Source organism: Nicotiana tomentosiformis, chromosome 1 (genome assembly GCF_000390325.3).
Source record: "Nicotiana tomentosiformis chromosome 1, ASM39032v3, whole genome shotgun sequence".
NCBI lineage: Eukaryota > Viridiplantae > Streptophyta > Magnoliopsida > Solanales > Solanaceae > Nicotiana > Nicotiana tomentosiformis.
Genome location: NC_090812.1, coordinates 77730597 through 77754243, shown reverse-complemented (window position 1 = coordinate 77754243; position 23647 = coordinate 77730597). Strand labels below are relative to the sequence as shown.

The following is a 23647-nucleotide window of genomic DNA, read 5'->3' as shown; positions in this document are numbered from 1 at the left end:
ACAAAAAACTCTTTACTGCTCATCGTCGAGAGGGATTTTCATCCAACTCATTTCTTCCAACATTGGACAGTAGTACAATGCTTCAACATAGCCATTCAATGGAAAAACCAATCACCTTCAAAGAGTTCAATACCAAATTTAATTTGTGACTGGTTTAGGCATTTTGTAGCCAAAGTTTATCGTTCCGAGGCCCATAACCCACTTGATGTTCAAAGCCAATTTTGCCAATCACTCAAGTTATTCCAACAACTCAGCACGATCTAGGATTGTATACTTCGGGCCTACACTTTTCCGATGACGGGAGCTGCTATTGCCACCATCAGATACTCAAACGTGGTTAACATCACTGTTCCCTTTAGTTATGCCTTTTTCAAGCAAAGAATCACCTAATTTAAGAATTAATAATGGACTAAGTGCCTTTTAAGGTGGAATGTATATAATTTATAAGTAATCCTTATTTAGAGCGGGTAATATACAAAATTAGGACAGTAGTACAATGCTTCAACATAGCCATTCAATGGAAAAGCCAATCACCTTCAAAGAGTTCAATACCAAATTTAATTCGTGACTAGTTTAGGCATTTTGTAGCCAAAGTTTATCGTTCCGAGGCTCATAACCCACTTGATATTCAAAGCCAATTTTGCCAATCACTCAAGCTATTCCAACAACTCAGCACGATCTAGGATTGTATACTTCGGGCCTACACTTTTCCAATGACGGGAGCTGCTATTGCCACCATCAGATACTCAAACGTGGTTAATACCACTGTTCCCTTTAGTTATGCCTTTTCCATGCAAAGAATCACCTAATTTAAGAATTAATAATGGATTGAGAGCCTTTTAAGGTGGAAGGTATATAATTTGTAAGTAATCCTTGTTTAGAGCGGGTAATATATAAAATTAGGACAATTTTAGTAAACAAGTTTCAAATATTGTATAGGAAGGAAAAAATATGTTCAAATTGATTAGTCCCAATCATAAAATGAAAACTTAGCAATTTTTGTAAAATAATGTTGAGTATAAAATTTATTAGACATAGTAGATAACGATTTCTTAAATTCCATTCTTTCTATTTGCCATTTTAATATGTTAATGGCATTTTGCAATCTACATTAATCAGTTGATGTTAAGTGAAAGGGGAAAAGAAGATGAAGCACTAAAGGAAGACGGACAAAATGCAAGGCATAAAATTTATTATGTCAGAAGTGGGATTTGAACCCACGCCCTCTTTCGAAGACCAGAACTTGAGTCTGGCGCCTTAGACCACTCGGCCATCCTGACATTTTGTTATTAATAAGGGATAAATTATTTTACCATCATTTTCATTTGGAATGGTAATATATATTCAAACGTGATTACAAGAACATATGCGCCAACAAGATGCAAAACAGTACAGGATACTTTATTCTAGCTATTCTTTTCTCATTTCCTATCATATCGAATAACTTGCTAGATATTGATAGGTGTATTGTCTAGGAACAAAATCGGGACATGATCGGAAATAAAAATTTAAATTTACATACTGAACCCAAAAAAACACTACTATACATCTGACTTCTTTTACGTGTTGTTATTGTTACTACTTGTTGCCATTGTTATGTTTCTATCTTTTCTTTAACTGAGAATCTATCGGAAACATCTTTTCCCTTCCAGCATAGGAGTAAGGCTGCGTACATCCTACCCTCCCTAAATCTCACTTGTAAAATTAACTGAGTTTGTTGTTGTTGTTGACTATTATGCGTTGACTTATTTTACAAATGAAAAGTGTCGCTCTTTGACTTAGCATTAGTCAGCTCTAATTTTTTAAGGGAATTGCTCTATTTTTATCTTTCTTTGTAGTTTGTTCGAGTTTTTGGTCAAAATTATCCCTTATCTTTAAGGGTAAGTTTAGCTTTGTCCTCCAAATATAACCTTGAGCACCAGTTGTCCTCTAAGTTTGGAAAAGTTGAGCGCCTTTAGTCCAAGTAACAGAAACACAATACTCGTTAGAAAACTAACAGCAACATGCGATCTGCACGTGATACTTTTCACCTCCAAATCAGTTTCATCGCGCTTTTCTTTCCAAAATTGTACGGCTGAAAATTACAATTTACACAGTTCCGTTGTATTCAAACAAGACCCAGATCGCGGGCAAGACCCAGATAGCATAATAGCTTCAACAGAACAATGCTTAAAATTCAAACTCAAAACAACATGATCGGATAACTATGGTGCTCGCACCCAGCTATACCCCTAATTGGGAAGGTCAATTAGGAGTATGTATAATGGGGGTCAACTCATTAAAAAAAATTTTATATCTGCGATTGCTACATTTAAGTATCACTATATAAATTTCCTAGATTTTGATTTTCTCTCATCTGCTTGCATTTTGAAAAGCATTACTATATTCACTTGAAGAAGAAAACACCAAATGTCAGAAAAATAATAGAAAAAATTTACCAATGCAACATAGAAAATGTCGATGCCGGAGGCAAGGGACCTTGTTCCGTTTAGCTCCGACGACATGGTTAGAAGCACTTCTTGAATTCGACATTTAGAGCAATGTCGTTCTTAACTATTCCTCCCCATCTTACACTCAACCAATAAACCACCACTCCACCCAGTGAAATCAACAACTTTCCAAGCTTAAAATGGAATATTCGGTCGCGAATTTGACTGTTGGAAATTAATATTTTCCGTGCAAAAATATTAGGAAAAAATATATTAAATGGCGAAAAAGGAAAATAAACTTGGTCCAAAAAATTATCAATCAATCAATTGACCGAAGCCGAAGCCGAGCCGAGCGATCGACGACGACGGCACGAGGCTTGCTCTTTTCTCAACTCTTTAAGAGCTAGAAGAAGTGCTTCCATATATGAGCACAATTTGTTACTTGGACTAAAAGCGCTCAACTTTTGCAAACTTAGAGGACAATTTGGGCTCAAGGTTATATTTGAAGGACAAAGTTAAACTTGCCCTTAAAGATAAGGGATAATTTTGGCCAAAAACTCTAGTTTGTTCGATGTATATTCTTAGGCTTAACCTTTAGCTCAAGTCCTTAGTTAGCATGGACGGCATTCGGCTGCTTTGACTTACATAGCTAAAATCGACTATCCGACCAATTATTTTTTATTTTCTTACCTAATGTTTTCTACATTTTATCTTCATTCTGAGCTATTAAATACAATATAACATTTCAAGTTATAATGTGACAAAAAGATAGAGAACATTTTAGTTGTTACTAAACATAGCACCTTCCAAAAGTAGGTCATGAGTCAAGAATCTAAAGTATACTAATTTCAGAATGAATGTAATCTCATTATGTGTATACATTTCAAACGTCGAACTTTCTCCAGATGAATTATACTTACTTCAATACTTGTACAAGAATTATGTTGACTGTAAACTGAAGATAATGTTCTCTCCAGTGATACATACACGCTGCTACAATTGTAACTCGAAGAAAAAGAGAAACAGAAGAATTACTAGTCAACATTGTAACTCGAAGGAACAAAAAGCAGGCCAATTTCATTTTCAATTCAATATCCTTGTTGAACAAAAAGCAGGCCAGTTCAATTTCATTTAACTTACGTAACAACAAAATGAGTTATCATGACCTTGAATTCAATATCCTTGTTGAACAAAAAACGAACTGTATACATCAAAAGATTCTCCGTGACTTAGTTACTCCAACGAACATGCATGTCCTATAGATAAATACGATGTCTTTAGCGTGTTTTCTAGTAATGCAGAACTAATGAATGAATGCAATTGAATGACAGTACCTCTTGCAACATCTATCAAGAAACTAATATAAATATTACGAAGACCAGAAATTCCCAAAAGCTGCTACTTCGATTCGTTCTTTGAAGGTGTAGAGCTGTTAAGTTGCTGCTGTGCATGTTGTGGAGGCTGAGACGATTGTTGTTGTTGTTGCTGCTGCAAGTGATGCATGTTTAGCTGAGTTGACTGCTGTTGCTGCAACTGGAACATCTGAGGATTGAGAGAAAGCTGCTGAAACTTGGCAGCGTCTGCACTTATCTCAGCGGTTGCAAGCTTCAACCGTTGTACTTCAGCAGTTAATGCTTCATTTAGAGCTGTCATGCGAAAATGCTTTTAAGGTTTCATATTTGACTTCTAAAACACCAAAAAACCTCAACAGGCATTAAAATATACAAAGTATTCGCCTGTTTACTCGTAGCATTGACGGAAACAGAAGACAAAATTGAAGCTTAACATCACCAACCCCCCCAACCAAAAAGAAAAAAAAAACAAAAATATATATATATGGAGAGAGAGAGAGAGAGAAAGGATGTGGCAGAAAATGGAAAATAAACTGAAGCAGACACTGGATGCTACACCTACATTAGCAAGTAGCAACTGCTCCTACCCACCGTAACAAGACCGTTGGTTACCAGAGATTCCTCTAGTTTAAATTTCTAAGATGAGTTTTTTTATAAGTCTATTGGCATAGGATTCGGAGATTGTGTTTTAGCACCTATTGAATTTATTATGATAAATACACAAATTCTAAGATACAATTTATAAGACCATCACATAGTCACATGGCAAATATTATGCGCAAAGTTCACATTTAAGGATCATCTCATTCTTAAAATTCCCGAGTGAGGCAATTCATTTCTACAAAAAGATATATTAGTAACAAATTATATGCAACTTGGGGATTTTTTTGGATAATCGATAATTCTAGAGGCGGTGGGGCACGATTCGAAGTTTGGTGGATAATGGGCTTGCCTCTCTCCCATTCTTCCTTTAAAACTATGACTTTTGGATATGGCAGGGTTTGAATCCATGACGTGCGCCTAACCCACACATCACAGGCTGCGTTCTTACCACTAGACCAAGGCCTTGGGGACGCGACACTGGGATTTTGGTCAACTAGGGAATAGTAAATATAAACTAAAAAGAACTCCCTGGCAGTCCGTAACATAATTAAATATGTCATATACTGTTAATGCAGTCTAAACTTGCAACACATATGCATAAGTAATGCAAGATGCAAAGCAAAAGACAGATAAAGTTAACACATGGGTACTGAACAAGTGAAACACGATCTGAGAAAATACAAGAAGTCCTGGATCACAGAAGAAAGGTGTATACCATCACGGAGTTGAGCTTGCTGCTCCATGGCTTGCAAACGAAACTTCAGCTCGTGGTTTTGGCTCGTTAGCCCAGCAGAATCTCTCTGAATGCAAGTACAGGATATGTTTAAATAATGCAATAGGATACGTAGAAGCATTAACAGGACAATAAAAGGCTATCACCTGCAACAGTGTCAGTTGAGCAGACAATGTGGTGGCTTCAGTCTGCAGTGTTTGCACCTTGTGTTCTAACTCCGCAATGTATCTCATCTTTCGCTCTTTTGAACGAGCAGCAGATTGACGGTTGGCTAAAATCCTACAATAATAAACAACAAAAAATAGGGCAGGTCAGCTGCATAACGAAGAGGAAAGAAAAGGCAAATACATTGCATCACTTTATAGGGGAAACAACCTTTTGGCCCGCTTTGGATCTGCTAAGGCTATCTCTGCAAGTTTCTCATTTGCCATAATTTTCTTCAATTCAGCTCCACTAAATTCACCATTTCCAAATTCCATACTGAAGCTGTTTGAATTTGCATCAAGCGAACTGGTCGGTGAGAGTTGGCCTGGGCGCGGTCCAGGAGACGGAGGCAACTTTGGTGAATCATCAACGAAGTTTAACTTCCCCATAAAACTATCCATCGAAACACTCCTGTAGTGCCTTGTGGTCGGAGCGATATCTCCCACAGCACTCCTTTTGATCCCTTCCTTCTTCTCAACAGAAGAAGATATCCCTAACCTCTGCATACTGCTGCCACTGTCATTCACACTGCTTGTAGCTTCATTATCACTGCTATCACCACCATTCGTCTTTGTACCACTCGCTCTACTATCTAAATCTTCACGGTTCTCATTGCCCAGCTTGTCATCAGTCCCGGAAGAGTTTAATGCATCAATGTTGTCCAAGTTCATATACGCGGAAAACAGGTCATCCACAACTTCTCCTTCAGATTTCCTCTCACCCATCCCTTCAGCATTGCTATCATTTCCTTTATCCCACATAGCTTCCCGTTTAACCAACTGAATTGGTTTTTCCCTTGAAGGAACTGACCTTTCAAGAGAACCAGGGCTCCTTAACGGAACAAGAGGTGGTGAGGACTGCATCATTGCAGAAAAGCCAAACGGGATATCACTATTTGACCGTCTATGAGCCTTACGAGGAGGAAGACTCTCTCCCGCCCTCGACGAATTACACCTCGTGAAAGGCGAGGGGGACAATAAAGAATGTGAATTGCCATCCTGATCACCCATTGACACATCAGCTGATATAGGGTCAGACATGGACGTCGACGAGGATTCCCTATACGGTGAAGGGCTCAAGGGTGGCAAAGAATCCAATGAGAAAAACGACGGTTGTGATAAAGATCGCGAATGCGATGGCCCTGGACTAGTAAAATTCTGCATTCCCATTTGCTGATTCACAGGCCTTGTCACAGGGATCTGAGAGTAAGGTGAAATAGGGGGCATTTGTGGGTGAGAAGGCGGTATGCCTACTCTTTTAGTAGTACTATTTTCAACACTAAAATTGGGGGGAAACTGCCTCATTTGACAACGAAATTGGGAAGTACTAGTCAATTGGGGTATGTCTAATTGGTTCATTGATAATAAAGATTGGTGTTGTTTAGGGAGTGAAGAAGATGATGTACCAAATGATGATTGAAGTCTTTGCACCATATCACTATTTCCTTCCTCATTGTCACCACCCATTTGATTTTTTTCTCCAAATTTCAACTCTAATAGTCAACTACTACTAAAAAGCCTTCAACTTTACCAAATCCTAGCTTTACAATTTTGTTACACCTGAATTTCAAAGCTAAAAAATTCTCAATACAAGCTCATCAATGGCATAAAACCACAAAACAAGAACCAAAATATGGACCAATCTTTAAACAAAAACACACACACACACACACACACACAAAAATAGATAAATAATTAGAAACAAAGAAATGGGTGTGCATCTAAAAATCAAGAAAATGAATTGGGTGTGAAAAAAATTGAGTCTTGAACAGTACCTAAGTGTGAATCCACCATTTTAGACGGATAGAACAAAGCCCAAGTTAAAGTTGAAGAGGCTCCTCTATTTCTCTATGTTTTCTCCTTTTTTTCTATATTTGTTTGGTTATCTTTTCTTGTTTCTCTCTCTTTCTCTCTCTACACACTGTATCAACGACGATGACTTCTTACAACTACTATTATTACACGGATTTCATGACAAGACTTACTATACTTTCTACTTCAGACGCGTGAATTTAATATGAATTTCAGTTTCATTTGAATTTGGGGCGCATTTGCATTTCATTCCGACTGCATTTATCGAATCTTTTTTTTTTTCGCCCTCTATCACCGCAGATTATGTAGCAATGAATCTCTTCCCTATCTTCTTTTATTTATTTATTTTCCTTTTTGGGTCTAAAAGAAAGGATTTTTTGCCTTTTTTTGTGTATAGACCAATGAAGTATTTATTACAATCTCTTTTCAAGAGCGTGTGGAGTACGCTCCTTGTCCGATATTCAAAGTATTTCTTTGTTTGGAGATTGATTTGCAATTGCTTATTGAAAGTGTGGCTTAAACTCAAATGATCATTTTCTTTGTCCTTTAGCTGAAAATAAAACAAAATCAAGGAGAAAAATTATATTGAAATTTTACTCCTTTTTAGAGATTTTATTAGATTGACAATATATAGATACTGAAAAGATAAACTATTTACATTTTGAAGAATTTCCATACTATTTACATGTCCCAATTTTGATTATTATTTTTTCATGTATTAAACACAATTTTGAAGTGTTATATTTTTTTTCCGATTATCTTATATACCGTTTTTCAGCAATATCTTGTTAGGTTAAGAAAATGAATCGCAGATTTAACTCATACCTAAAAGCTTATTATTGATGATATAAGAATTATTTAAGATTATATAAGAAAATACCAATTCACTATCTAATCATATATAAGACGGTGTAAAAGTGCAAACACGCCTAGCAGTGGATATTTGAAGCGTTAATATGTAATATTAGGTCCAAGTTTTTGATATTGTGTAAAGAAAAATAACAAGGGGGGTCAATATTAGATAAACCGAGAATTGTTGTGAGAGTAAAATTAAGTTGAGTAATTCAATGTCAAAAGTTAGTTGACATTGTGCGCAATATCGTCAAAAAGACAACGATGCATACCATAAATTAATGTGTGACGATGAAACCTCTCATTGTTTTCTTCAAATGAATAGTGATAAAAACTAACTCTCAAACCGACATGTAAGTATACGTGATCATACAAGTAATAAAGTAATAAATCGAGTGTCGAACTCATAAAGACTTGTGTTAACTATCCACTAGTCTCACCTGAATTATTATTAAGTCGAGTCAATCAGAGTTCAAAAATATAATTATACTAAATAATAATTCTAACAAGAAACTAATTAATCAAACAGTAAAATAATTGTTGTGTATAGGAATATTCCAGAGTTAGCGATTCACCCATTCTTATTGATGTGTCCATGCAAAACGAAATAAACAACAAAGGAGTGATCATACCTAAATTATTGGCACGCATTATCGTGACGGCATTTAGTTGACTTTGACCATTGATATTGGGGGACTGATGGGCCCACTTGTGTGGGATACACACGTGTTTAAATCTTAGATCTATTGAATAATATAGAAATTTATAAAAAGGTTGAGATGGGCCACATAGTTTCGGCAAGATTTGACTTTTCCTTTCCTTTAATCTGGAATTCTAAAGCCATTTTTAGAATTCCGTCTAAACTAAAAATAACTTACCTAGCGGTTGAACATAATTTTAGTTAAAGCTTAAACAAAAAAATTAAAATTATATTAAATATAATTTTTTTGAAAGTTGAATTTGGGCACGTATTTACTTTTAAAAACAGGCCCAAACCAGTTTTTTGGAACTTGAAATTTTTTCTTCAAATTTTTTTGTCAAAAAATTATCAAATTCCATTAACAAACAATAATGTCAATTTTTTTTCTGTGAAAAGGAAAATATATATATATATGTCCAACGATAGCTTAAATTATTGACAGTTTAACAATTTAATCTGCACTAAACACATATTTAAGGCTTTCTTTCCTTAATGTTAGTTGAATTGGACCCGTCTCGGTTCGTTCAATAATGATTTTGATTAGATAAATGTTAAGTGACACAAACGTTTAGCTTTGCTCTCTGGATGATTGATCCATCTATCAAGATTCTAAGTCGATTTGATCGAACTTAATAAAAAAAATTGAAATTGGCCACATATAAGTTAATGGATATGATTCTACGTCGATTTGATAGAAACCAATCAAGTTAATAATTCTGAATTCGCCTTTGATCAGTGTCGACTTCATTCTTTATCAACAAACTTGTATTAGGAGCATGACACTAAGAAACAAATAGTGTGGAAAATATGAATTATATGAATAGGTATGTATTGTAACAGAAATTGATGTCATGTTAACATGAAGAAATGTAGGTGTTGTGCGGATCTAAGATTTTAAGTTTATGGGTTTCTATAGAAATCTCAAGTCAATATATAATAATAACTGGATTAACAGACTGGGTTCCAAGTTCAATATTCTTATACATTTAATAAATTTTTCTGTACAAACATAAGATCTAGACAAGAACCCGTAACTAATGCACTGGATCCGCCTATGCATGTCGGCAATAGGATGAACAATCCTGGACCAACTTACATGGTGTTAGATTTTCATGTCAACATCTCATGCAACTCATAATTTGATGGATAGGAAATTTTCTAGTTTGGTAAGAAATTATGTAGTCTTTTGACTGACACCCATTTCATTTTTCTTATTAGCTCCTTTAAATAAAAATAGATTCAGAATTTGAAGTAGTGGTTGCAAAGTAACCCACAACTCATATGTAGAGTTAGATTAGTACAATTATAATCTTAAGGATTTTAAGCCTCCTACTGAGATTAAACAGATAAAAAGAAATCGTCTAGTATTTCTTTTTTATTAGAATTTAAACGCCGATCTCCAAAGTTTGTACCCATCACTAGATCACAATCCTTGAACTTCAACTGATCATTATATATGTTGCATAAGGTTTTTCTTTTTAAGATTCTCAACAATATGTGTGCAAAACCACCCTAATGCACTGCTCTTCTAAGAAAAATTGCATTCTAAGAACTAAATTGGAGAACTTTTTGAAAAAAGTACAAACATAAAATAAAATAAAAAGTACATACATTCGATCCCACTTTTTTTTACAATAACAATAACAATATACCCAGTGTAATCTCACATTGTGGGGTTTGGGGAGGGTAAATTATATGCAGATCTTACTCTATCTTGTGGAGATAGATATGTTATTTCCGAAAGACCCTCGGCTCAAGAAAATAATTTTCAACGGATTTGAACAGGAGAACAGTAATAAGAAGGTCATGTCGGAAATACTGAAAATAAGAACATTAATAACAAAAAATAAAGCATTAATATAACCAAGCAAACTACTGGACACCATGAATAAGAAAACACTAAAATGATAATACTAGTGTAACAACAACAACAACATACCCAGTGCATTATCACAAGTGGGGTATGGAGAGGGTAGAGTGTACGCAGTCTTTACCCATACTTTTAAGAAGGCAGAGAAGTTATTCCCGATAAACCTTCAGCCCAGAAATAATAATACTAGTTCAGTAGTTCTGCTATGTAAAATAAAAAAACAAACAACCAAAACAAACATAGCATATACGAAGTCCTAAACTCGACGATCTACTAACCTTCAACCCTAATTTTCGACCACCCTAACTTCGATCCCACTTTTTTTCCTTGCACAAATTCCAAATAGAGAGAGGAACATTAGTCAACATTACCGGCTATGAATTCCAGAAATTCCTGAGATTTTGATAGAAAGTAGAAAATGTTTGGCCTAATTTGACCAATATCTAAGGATTTCCTGTTCATGACCAAAACGTGAAAATACGTGAAAATGCTGAAAGATTGGTTAGTTTGGAGACCTAACTTTTTTGTGCATAATTGTTGGATAAAATCTCTCATTGAAATTGATACTTTCGTGGGGACAATATTGTGTTTGCTTCTAGCTTCTGGAGTTGAAAAGCATAGATGCAAGTCTCAACCCGTCCCCTATTTGCCTTTAATAGACCTTTTTTACTAATACTAATTTTAGTATACGTGCGTGGCACGTGTGTGTAGCGTCATTCAATTAAAACTATATACATTGACGTTAAAATAAACTACAATATTTGTATAAATAATGAAAGTAAATATTGATTATCACATTGACACAATAGTTGAATTTAGTATCTTCTAACTATGCAAAGATGATGAAGTTTAATTAATTGTACATTATTTTATAATTATACATATCTTATAATATTCCTCATTTCTTTAAGTTTGCATTTTAACCAATTTAATTCTTAGAACTATAACTAAATTTATTTTATTTTCTGATTTCTTTTATCGCCAATATCTTTTTATGATAAATAATTTTTATCTTCTAGGATTGTGTAAACTTGAAAAATTATTTTACCTATATGATGAATTTGGGAAGAATAAAATTGGATTATTTTGATAATTAGTTAATTTAAATAATTAATTATTCTTTAAAAATATTTAAAACCATATATTAAATATTTACTTATAACAGCTTTTATCCACACAAAAAATTATTTTTAAATGATAAATATTCGAATTTTTGTACTTTATGTTTGTTTAAAGTAAATAACTTTTGTCAATAACTTTTTTTTCTCTTTTTCTTTGCTATTATTAAATATTTTTGTAATTATATATTTAATTATGTTTTAAAATATACAATAATATTTATATCTAAGCAAATTATTAATCGAGGAATAAAATTAATAGTCAGTAGACCAATCTCACATAGACTACTTAGAGCACTTACAATTTAATTACGAATTGGGATAAACGACCAAGCAAAATGTTTCTTCTTTCTTTAGTCTTTTCTTTATTTTATTTTGTTTACATGATAATTGCTCACCTAAAATTTAACAGAATTAAACAATCTCTTTTGAGCTTAATAACGTTTAATTAGAGACAATTATAGGCATAAAGATTCCAGTTTTATTACTTTAATTCTAGGATTTATATAAGGTAAAATATTAATGATTTTAAAGTTCTAAATATAATATTCTCACTTAATTCAAATAAGGAAAGGTTAAATAAATAAAATTTGATTCAATTTCAAACTCTTAAATATTAGCTAGGAGAATAATCAAATGACTATTTTGTTTAGTGTGAACTATATTCTAAAATGGTAAAAAAGACGAACGACATTTCGCTAAGGCATTCATGATTTTAATATAGTATAGATTCTTATTGGCCAAGCTTATCCAATACCAAAAATATATTTTTTTTAAAACAAAATGTACTTTTTTCCACCGGAGTCAAGTGTTTGGCCAAACTTTCAGGGGAAAAAAAAGCGTCTAGGAGTAAAAGTATAAACAGTTTTTCAAAAGCAGAAAAAGTAGCTTCTTCTCAAAAGTATTTTTCTAAAAAACACTTTTAAGAAAATTACACTTAGAGACACTTTTTAAAAGTTTGGCCAAATACTAATTGTTGTTAAAAAGTACTTTTCAAATTAATTAGTCAAACACAAACTTCTTCTCACCTAAATTGCTTTTGAGAAATAGTATTTCTCAAAAAAATTGATTTTAAAAGCTTGGCCAAATAAGCTATAAGTGATATTTACCAGTAAATTGACTCACAATCATCTATGTTATACTCAGCTTCTACGAAACTTCTACTTTAGTAGATTTATTTAAAACACTCAGGGGTGGTAAATAGGCGGTTTGGGTTGAAGCTGGGCGGATTAAGATGGGCGGAATCGCTAAATGGGTCAATACCCAACCGTGCCCAAATGTTACATGAGTTAAGATGGACTGGGTCAAGATGGGTTAAAAAGGGGTCATAGCCCAACTTGACCCAACTTTTCTTCTTTGAGCAAAAAACATATATAGACAAAATTTAAGAAAATTTTCCACAAACTTAGCAGTAATAGATATTTTACAGACAAGGCAACTAAATAATTATATTCTTAGCAGAAAATTTTAAACGATGTCCCTAAAATCACGCATCCACAATGTTCATTTCCTTAAAAATAAAACCAACAAATGATTGTTATCTTCTATCTCTCTTCTAAAAATGGAATTTGTCGTTAATTATGATTTTGTTGGCTCTTTCAATTATGATAACATATTATTTGGTGGTATAACCATATTTTATTGGTAAAATGTGAATGTTTGTATAATAGTGTATGCTTCGATGAATAAGTGATATTTATGATATATATATATATATATATATATATATATATATATATATATATATATATATACAACAACAACAACAACATACCTAATATTATCCCACACCGTGGGGTCTGGGGAGGGTAGTGTGTACGCAGGCCCTACTTTGTGAGGATAGAGAGATTATTTTCAATAGACCCTCGGCTCCGGAAAGTATAAGAACCATATTAATGAAATAAATACAAGAAGGGACAGTACCAAAAAGTCATATAAAAGCAGGATAAAACAACAAGATAGTAAGGTGGTTAACAATAAAAGAAAATAACAGAAACCTACTACCAACAGAAAGTGAGACTGCATGCTCATACTATTGTTATGAACACTCTAGACTACCTACTCTACTACCCTAATCCTCGACTTTCACACCTTCCTATCAAGGGTCGTGTCCTCGGTCAGCTTAAGTTGCGACATGTCTTGACTAATCACCTCTCCCCATCTCTTCTTTGGCCTACCTCTACCTCTCCGTAGGCCCTCCAGTGTCAACCTCTCACACCTCCTTACCGGGGTATCTGTGCTCTTCCTCCTCACATGACCAAACCACCTAAGTCGCGCTTCCCGCTTCCTCAATAAGGGCCACAACTACTTTATCGCGAATAACCTCATTTCTGATCCTATCTAACCTGGTGTGCCCACACATCCATCTCAACATCCTCATCTGTGCTACCTTCATCTTTCGGACATGAGCGATCTTGACTGGCCAACACTCATTCCCATATAACATCGTTGGTCTGACCACCACTCTGTAGAACTTAACTTTAAGTTTCGGTGGTACCTTCTTGTCACACAAAATACCGGAAGCGAGTCTCAATTTCATCCATCCCGCCCCAATACGATGTGTGACATCTTCATCAATCTCCCTATCCCCCTGAATAATAGACCTAAAGTACTTAAAACTCCCTCTCCTATGGATGACCTGCGAGTCCAGCCTCACCTCTCCTTCCCCTCCTTGAGTCTCACCACTGAACTTACACTCCAAGTATTTTGTCTTGGTCCTGCTCACTTGAAATCTTTAGATTCCAAGGTCTGCCTCCAAACCTCTAATTACGCGTTCACACTGTCTCGCGTCTCGTCAATCAATACAATATCATCTACAAATAAAATGCACCACGATACCTCCCCTTAGATGTGGCGCGCCAGTACATCCATCACCAGAGCAAACAAAAAAAGGCTGAGTGCCGACCCCTGATGCAACCCCATCATAACCGAAAAATGGTCTGAGTCCCCACCCACCATTCTCATTCGGGTCTTTACTCCATCATACATGTCCTTAATCAACCTAACGTAGGCAATAGGAACACCTCTAGCTTACAAACATCTACACAAAACCTCCCTCGGAACTTTATCGTACGCCTTTTCTAAGTCGATGAACACCATATGCAAGTCCTTCTTTCTCTCTCTATAATGCTGCATCAATCTCCTAACAAGGTGGATGGCTTCTGTAGTCGAACGCTCTCGCATAAACCAAAACTGATTCTCGAAAATAGACACACTCCTCCTCATCCTTAGCTCTACCACTCTCTCCCAAACTTTCATAGTATGGCTAAGCAGCTTGGTACCCCGATAGTTATTGAAATTTTGGATATCACCCTTGTTCTTGTATACAGGAACCATCGTGCTCCACCTCCACTCTTCGGGCATCTTCTTCGTTCTTAAAATGACATTAAATATCCCGATGAGCCACTCCAAACCTGCCTTACCCGCACTCTTCCAAAGCTCCATCGGAATTTCATCCGGCCCGGTCGCTTTGCCCCTGCTCAACTTACGCATAGCCCCCTCAACTTCATCAACTCTAATACGCCTACAATACCCAAAGTCACAACGACTCCTGTATAGTTCTAAATCACCCAGTACAATCCTCTTGTCCCCCTCCTCGTTCAAGAGACTATGGAAGTAAGTCTGCCATCTCTGACGGATAAGCCCCTCATCTAACAAAACTTTACCTTCTCCGTCGTTGATGCACTTTACTTGGTCCAAGTCACGCGCCTTCCTTTCTCGCGCCTTGGCTAACCTGAAAAACCTCTTATCCCCACCTCGACTCTCGAGTTCCTCATACAAATGACTATATATATATATATATAAACAAAATCTTGCATACCAAATTCTGGAGTAAATTACTCCAAAAAGATCAACAAGGAAAATTATATAGTCAAGAAATATTGGATAATATCCAAAAGAAGATTGATGATTATAATAAGCAAAATGAGGCTAATATTATAGAAGATTTGAGTCCGTTCAGACAAATAACTAGACAGTTTCAGATGAAGAAATAGACTGTGAGCAAAGCAAAAATACTGGCCTCATACATGAAGGATATATATATATATATATATATATATATATATATATATATATATATATATATATATATATATATATATATATATATATATATATATATATATATATATATATATATATATATATATATATAATACATTAAAAATTACTTAATAAGTATATTATTAATTATAAATTAAAATAAATTTATTCGGATATATATTCTATAATATAAATATTTTTTTCAATATGATAAATATACACGACGTATTTTTGGGATATTAAATTTTATAATATAAAATATACCATATATTTATTGCATAAATATTATATATTCAGGGCACATTATAGTTGTGTAAAATATTACAATATAATATTACTATTATATATAAAGTATAGAAATGATTCATGAATGCTTCACTTTCGATAAAGCCTTTCATTTCTTTAGGGGTTAATTTTATGGAAGGGAGAGAAAATAGTGAAAAGGAAGAGAAAATCATGGCTTAAAGTATTTTTAAATTTATTATGAAAAATTTATACTAAATTATAACATAAATTTTTAAACTTATTCTTGAAAGATACCATGAATCTGCAACTGTTATATTCAAATGTAACAGAACATAAAATTTAATTTAAAAAATATGTGGTTATACATTGTATATGTGCATATTTATCCACATTATTTAAAAAAAAATCCTAGTATATTTACAGAATAGGTAAACAAAATGTGTAAGATTATATATATATATATATATATATATATATATATATATATGTACACACACGTTAAATATTTATGAAATAATTCTAGTACATTGTAAATTTAGTTAGAAAATGTTTAATTATATAACATGTATAATAATTGTATAATGTATATGCTTATATGTTTATCTTCGTATTTTATTTAGAAAATATTTCTGGTCTATTTAGAAATTAGAAAGGGTTACTTTTTTATTTTTTTAATTAGTTTTATGAGAGAGAAAGAAAATAGGAGAAGCTGAGATTTTTTTACCAGATCATTAAATAAGATAGAAAAAGCGCTGGAATTTTTTCCTAGGATTTTGAATAGGAAAGAGAAATATGATTTATGGATGAGAGAGAAAGATAAATAAGATACGTAATAAGAATCTAAAGGTACCCCTAATTATGGGAAAGAGTTAAGGAATTAACAGTTAAAATATGCTACGTTTGTTATAAAATGTGTTGTTATTATAATAAACCAAAAATTGTGGTATTAATTTGAATACTATTTTATAAGAGACCAACAATGTAAAAAACTCTTCTTCTTTCTTTTTGGAGATATCAATTAACATTTCAACCAAATACTCACAAACAAGTTTTCATGCATATTATAAAAAATTAACAAATTTATGCAAACAAGTTCTAATTCCACGTATTATAATTACCTCTCTTATTTTACTCTTTTCATAATAAATTTTGAGAAATGATAACTGGTGTGAAGATAAACAAACAACCCAAAAACAATATTCCTAATTTGTACAAATTGTCATAACAAGTTAAATATAATTTTTTTTGCTGTAAAAAATTAAATTCTCTTAAAATATTGAACGTATCATCAAAGATGGAACTAGAATTTTAAGTTTATAAGTTTTGTATTCTAAAAAAAACAGCTTATCGAGTTCTATGTAAATTAATTATGCATATTAAGTGAATATTTAAATACAAATAATATTTCACCACAATTATTAAATTAATTAAAGATTTTATTTCACAACTACCTTTGCTAAAAAATCTGAAAATATAAAACTAATTGAAGGTCTTATCACAACTATCCATATCTTATTTTATGAAGTAAGGGTGATTTATAGACCCCACAAACTAAGAGGAAAATAAGATAAAGAAAGAGTGAGAACAGAAACTACAAAGAATAAATAGCATTTATTGCTAAATAAATATGAGCAGAATCAGTTGAACGAAATTCAAATGAGAGCATCGCTAATTTATGACTGAAAATCTAAAATACTAAAAGGTCAACCTATATTTCGTGTACTATAGATTGTTTCAAATAGGAAATGGGTAAGCCATCACTGATAAAGTTTGAGTGGCGACGGGTTGAGTTTGGGTTTTCTCAAGTGAAATTCAAAAATAGCCGGATTAACAAGTGATAATTGAAAAATAGTCACAGTTTTAAAAATAATCAAAATTTAGCCATTTTTCATATAAAGATAAATCTGAACGAAAACACTGTTCAAATCCGAAAAATATTCCAGCATAATATACCAGAGTTCAAGTTTTTTACATGTGAACTTCCATCATAATATAGTGGAGTTCCAGCATAATATACTGGTTCATCATAATATGCTTGAAGTTTATACACAGGTGCTCTAATCTCCAGTATATTATGCTGGAACTTTCCGTGTGCTAGAGTTCCAACATAATATGCTGGAAGTTCATACACATGTGCACCAATCTCCGGTATATTATACTGAAACTTTCCGTGTTGCAGCAAAATAGTGGTTATTTTTCAATGACTTTGCAAACGCTGACTATTTTTCAATTACCAGTCCGAAAACTGACTAGCCTGTGCTATTTAGTTGTCTCATGGGATGACTTTGGGCTAACTTTTGTCATGGGACAGGATGGGCTATGCCCAAATCAGCCCACCAGGAAAAATGTTTCATACCCAACCCGTTAAACATTGGACGGGTTGAGCGGGTTATATGAGTTTGGGCTGTTTTTGCCAGCACTTACTTGGGCCCATCCAAAGCTCCTTGCCAAAAAGACTGTTTCGTGAGATGGGGCATCATCTACACAGGATCATGCCCGGACTCCTTTGTGTTATAAAACCAAGTTCATTAGTGACCTCCTACGTTGTCTTTAAGAGATTAATCGTTTCTTAGCAAGAAACACGACAGCTTAATCTGTCTTAGTAAGCAATCTTTTTCAAGATGAAAAAACAAAATCAGCAAGACAAGGTTGCTACAAAGAGAAATTTCAGTGACACTAGCAAGTACTTGGATTAGAGTAGAGAAATAGAAGCTGCAATAAGTTAATGAACACGCTAACTCGCTAAGCTTCGATTTAAGATGATAAACATGAAACAATGTAGAAGCCTCCTTATTGGTTATGATAAAGGGAAGCTCAAAATAGTAGATCTGCCATTCCTAGAAACACCTTTGTACAAGGTTAAGTGCAAAACTTAGATTGCCAACAAAATACCAAACATAGTGCTGCTAATCACTGATCCAAAAGTAAATTGCATGGTATTTTATCACAGCACAAGGTCATCGAGAACATCTCAAAAGGGCTTTTGATAATAGTCAAGCTTTTTTTCCCTTCTTCCGATACCAATCAAGCATCTTTAGTGTCCAGACCTAATATGTACCCCCCACAAAAGGCAACTCCTCGCCCAACCAAACATTTATGTATCACTTGATGGTAATGTAGCGATTCGTACCATGTTTGGCCCAATAAGTCTTGAGATCAATGGGCAAAGACAGATCATGGCCAACTGCTGCAAGCCTTGTAAGCAATCTGCTAAATACGCTTCCACTCATTTTCCTACCACCAATACGGGCATGGCGTTTGTTTGGCAATTGCGGTAGTGGATACTCTGACAGATATGTAGTGCAGCAAGATGACTGCCAGCCCCCACTTCCCCATTTGTAACACTGCCTTGGTATTCCGGTACACGTGCAAACAGGTATTGGCATGGAAGATTCGTCAAACTTGATCTGGTTTATTGACCCAAGATCCTGAGCATCCCATTCAGCTTTAGATCCATCCGTTGTAAGATGTCGATTCAAATCTTCATTCACTTTCTTTGTCTTCCTTGACATGCCTTTGTTTCCCTTTGTTCGTTTTACTTGGAGTGCCTTGGCAACTTCAGATGAAATGGCAGATATAGGAAAAGCATCAGTTAAGGGCACATCCCTATTGATACAAATAGAATCAGTGCTATTGTCGCAATGATTTTTACTTTGATTAGGGCGCTTTGTTCCACGTGTCCTACAACCCAATGTTCCATTCATGGTACTTTCCTGAAAGAGGAGGGCAGCAATTGCATTGTCCCTTTCTTTTATGGCAGTATCTCGCTCAGCAATTGCTGTATCTCGCTGCTGGATTGCCAAATCTCGCTCTGCTAATACTGTATTCTTTTCAATCACTGCTCTATCCCGTTCTTCAACAGCAGCGTCTCGTTCAGCGCAGAGCATTCTGATTTTCGTATTCATGATGAAAGCCTCTTGGTCCTTCATCTGGTAAGGAGGTACCACGTTCCACTGCAGTGAAAGTAATGGTAGTGGAACTACATTACTACTGATCATATGTCGAGATATTCGGAACAGAATAAAATAGATTAGTTCCAAGATTCTGCTCGGTACTATGATAATGCATCCTTGTTATTGGACGATTCATTTTAGTCAGTAAATTTTTGTGATTAATTGAGTAAATTCCCAACTAGCTTGTGATTCCTTTCATAATAAAACACTTCTCTTACCGGCGCATGACCTCCTTTGGAGCAATCCATTCTGTGTCTCCTACTTTCTCGTCGACCCCCATCGTCCATCTTATATGCGTGCTTGATGAGGAGCAGATTTGTATCTCCCTCTATACAGTATTTTCTGGATCAAATATCAATTGGCTGTCTGGCTCTTCACTCAACACTCATCCTGCAGTAAATAATAGAGGGAAGGAAATAAGAAGTCCAGACTAGCTACTGCAATGCAGGTAAGATAAAATAAATCAGCCATTAGTAAGCAGATAAGAGTTCCAATTAATTGTCCAAATATACAAAAAAAAATGGCATAAGTGCATAACACAGAGCACAAATGTCATGTTCTTTAAAGAGGAGTTATGGCTACGTAATAGAGCCAGAGAGAGAGATGTTAAGGATACGATCCAGTAGCAACAACGGCCAAATAAATAGTGCATCAAGCCTTTTGAAAACAAATTATCCCCAAACACAGAGGAACCTCAAGCGGTGCTCAAACCTCAAGGTACGACCCGCCTCCAAGAAAATAGTAGGTCAAATGTCCAGTAATCTTAATGAATTACATGCTAATGATGCTTTTATAACATCGCCAGATAGCAAAGACGGGACAACTAATAGGATGTCAGGTATTTGGACAAATATCCCCCAAAACAGCAACTAGCAGAGTAGTTCCACCTTCTTGAAGCAAAAATCTCAACTGTAATAGGGTGCCTAGGAGGTCATACAATGGTTTAGCAACTTGTGAATAAAGCTCTTACTTCCCTTTGAGACAGATAATTTGACAATATAGCAGGGGAAGGTGTATCTAAGAAGTAGACATGAGAAAGGGCTGTCTTCTAGTGCTTGAGAAAGAAGCATCTTTCCATACATCATAATGCCAAGCCAAAGTGATAGGCTTATCCTGCTAAGTATCTCAATTTACCAGGTTTTTCCTCCTCCACGATAATGCAGGAGGAAAGGTATATAGAAGAAGAAGACTTGCTGGAAAAAAAGAAAAATTTCTGTTCTCCGAAATTGCACAAATGAAGAGAGATCACTTTACAGTAACAGGAACATGTTGTCATTGAGCAGTCATTTATGATATTCATCATCTGTTCAAATAAAATCTTCATAACCTTACATCACATGGAGCACATAATGTTGGTCATGATATCAATATGACAATATGTCCATGAAAATAAACAGAAACATAAATACAGCAAATCTACACCGTCTCTCTCCCCTATCTCTCTGGAACATGTTATTGCTAAACTCAAGCCCACAGGGCTATGTTAAAGAAATGCTTAGATTTGTAAATGTTGATTTGCATAAGTACTTCTGCCTGGCCAGTTGGTTCATGTTTTATTGCCAACTTAGTTGCTGCCAATATAAACGTCTAATTGCTGAACTAGAGTTGACAATGAATCGAAGTTGCTTGTGCTAGCAGAGACAATGACAGGAAAACATATGAAAGCCATGACATGTATGTATACAAGAAACTCTGTATGTATCTATCTAGCATACATAGGCCTGTCCCTCTACCCTTCTCCGGTACACCTAACCCATACATCACAACCTACGCTCACAACTCGACTTTTTTGCTTTCTTCTTTTGCCTTCTTCAGTACCGATAGGCGGTAGGCTAAAAGAAGGACCAGGAGATGAAGCAACATGAAACAGTCCTCAAATATGAAATCTTGCAATCCTATGCTTAGTTGGTTGTCAACACCCTTTGGACACGGGAGATACCTTGTCAGTTAAGAAAAAATGGATCATGTTTCATTGTTTAACTTTTCTAGCTCTTAGCCGACTTGCTTTTCCTGCTCAAATTGATACAGAAATCTAAACTGTTTAATATTAAGAAAACAGCAAAGAACTGCCTGAAGTTCCCTCCTAGTCACACGTCTCAAGTTGTCAATAGTACTAGTAGAATATTCGTCGATCTCAAATAACATTCAATTTGTTTTTTCTTTTTCAGGTCAAATACTGTTTAGGGGAAGTACGTGAATACATACTTAATAGGAAGAAGGAACACAATGAAAACACAGAACTACATAACAAGCAAACTATAAGAAAAAGGAGAAGTAAATCCAACTTTTTCTTCTCAAAAAAATACCTGTCTTTTTTCCCCTTGCCTCTAGGAAATCCATAAATTCCAGTGCACAATTTAGTAATTCACAATGAGTTAGCGAGAATTCATCTAACTAAAACCAATTAAAATACTTCTCTAGCACATCAATGTGCAGCACAAATAATGAAATAAAACCCTTCTTAAACAAAGATCACTATACCATTAATTTCCCAGCACACCAAAACACGAAAGGTAATATATTTTTCCTTCTCTGTGTTGTAGATTAAAAACCTATGAACTGACAATTGAGAGAGCATAGGGAGGCAAAATATGAGCAAAACAGATAAACTAGGGTTTCAACTTTCACGCACGCAGAAAAACAAACAGACGCAGTTATTAAAAAAAACTAGTAATATGCTGTGATGAAAGAGAGAGGGAGTTAATTAGAGTGAGAAACTGAATGCAGAAAATGAGGCGAGAAAGATGAAGATTGTAGAAAGAAACTTACAGGGGGAATCGGCGAGAGAATTTATGAACAATAGCGCATCGCCGGTGAGTGAAAACCCTTTTCTCAACACCTGGAGTGGAACTAGTGGGTTTAATTCTTTTTTCTAAATATAACTTAGTTACATTTTTTTTTATTTAAAAAAAAAATTGGTTTAGTTTTTGAAAGATAAACATGTTTTCAGATCAAATGCCATTGTCCTCTATTTTTTCTTTTTTATTTATTTAAAAAATATAACTTCTCAATAGATTTGTCGTGTAACATAGAGAAACAATAGTAATTTTATAGGGTTTTATTCCAAAATAAAAAACACTTTATTTTCTAAAAATCAATACGTTTATTATGTAAAACAAAGTAGTATTGTATGATCTTTTGAAGTTGGTTCCAAAGCCAACTGAATTGTTTTTGCACCAGACATGAGCCAACTATTAAATGTGGGCCTAATTAAAATGTCTTTATTCGAAAAAATAAAGAAATATAACACTTTTTGTGGAAGTCTTTAACTTTTGACGGTCGTTTGTCCGGTCGGCTAAATTTTAAGGTCAAAGGTTAAAAGTATTGTCCGTAAGTCAAGCGAGGAACAACACTCGTTAAACTTTAAGTTATTCCGCATATACAAAAATTTAAAATCATCAACTTTGAGGGTGTTATGAAATAATAAAAGAAAAAAGAGTATTGCAGAGAAAAGTAGGAAGATAGAATTCTTATTGAGTTGGGATGAATTACAATGAAATAGAACCCCTCTATTTATAGGAGAAAAGTGACTTAAAACCCTAAAATTTCTCTAAAATATAGACATTCACCATAAATAAAATATTATTTATAACACCCCCTCCCCCCTTGAATGTCTATTCAATAGATAATGTGACTCGTTAAAACCTTAACTAAAATAAGACTCAATGGGGAAAGATTTTAGTGAAGGAAAAAGAGTACATATATCCAACAATATGTCTTTTGGTTGCCTTG

General features: G+C 34.4%; 2 protein-coding genes and 1 non-coding gene across 6 annotated transcripts; all 3 read right to left on the bottom strand.

Moving 5' to 3' along the window:
- Positions 1-1196: 1196 nt before the first annotated feature.
- TRNAL-CAA (transfer RNA leucine (anticodon CAA)) lies at positions 1197-1280 on the bottom strand. Its single transcript has one exon. It is a non-coding gene; the product is annotated as a tRNA-Leu (tRNA).
- Positions 1281-3486: 2206 nt separating this feature from the next.
- LOC104117910 (bZIP transcription factor 29) lies at positions 3487-7284 on the bottom strand. Of its 2 annotated transcripts, none has more exons than XM_009629042.4 (5): positions 7096-7284; positions 5493-6880; positions 5264-5396; positions 5100-5184; positions 3487-4075 (listed from the first exon to the last, which is right to left on the bottom strand). In XM_009629042.4, exons 2-5 carry the CDS (start codon positions 6785-6787, stop codon positions 3828-3830), a joined length of 1761 nt encoding a protein of 586 aa, XP_009627337.1. In that variant the 5' UTR covers positions 6788-6880; positions 7096-7284; the 3' UTR covers positions 3487-3827. The 2 variants fall into 2 exon arrangements, with proteins under 2 accessions (XP_009627337.1, XP_009627336.1); XM_009629041.4 differs by having other exon boundaries at positions 5493-6893; positions 7096-7234.
- Positions 7285-18688: 11404 nt separating this feature from the next.
- Positions 18689-22834, bottom strand: LOC104117911 (protein BASIC PENTACYSTEINE4-like). Of its 3 annotated transcripts, XM_009629045.4 has the most exons (4): positions 22685-22834; positions 20134-20305; positions 19615-19915; positions 18689-19518 (listed from the first exon to the last, which is right to left on the bottom strand). In XM_009629045.4, exons 2-4 carry the CDS (start codon positions 20200-20202, stop codon positions 19064-19066), a joined length of 825 nt encoding a protein of 274 aa, XP_009627340.1. In that variant the 5' UTR covers positions 20203-20305; positions 22685-22834; the 3' UTR covers positions 18689-19063. The 3 variants fall into 3 exon arrangements, with proteins under 3 accessions (XP_009627340.1, XP_009627338.1, XP_009627339.1); XM_009629043.4 differs by having other exon boundaries at positions 18689-19915; XM_009629044.4 differs by lacking the exon at positions 22685-22834 and adding an exon at positions 22222-22643 and having other exon boundaries at positions 18689-19915.
- Between the last annotated feature and the right edge of the window lie 813 nt (positions 22835-23647).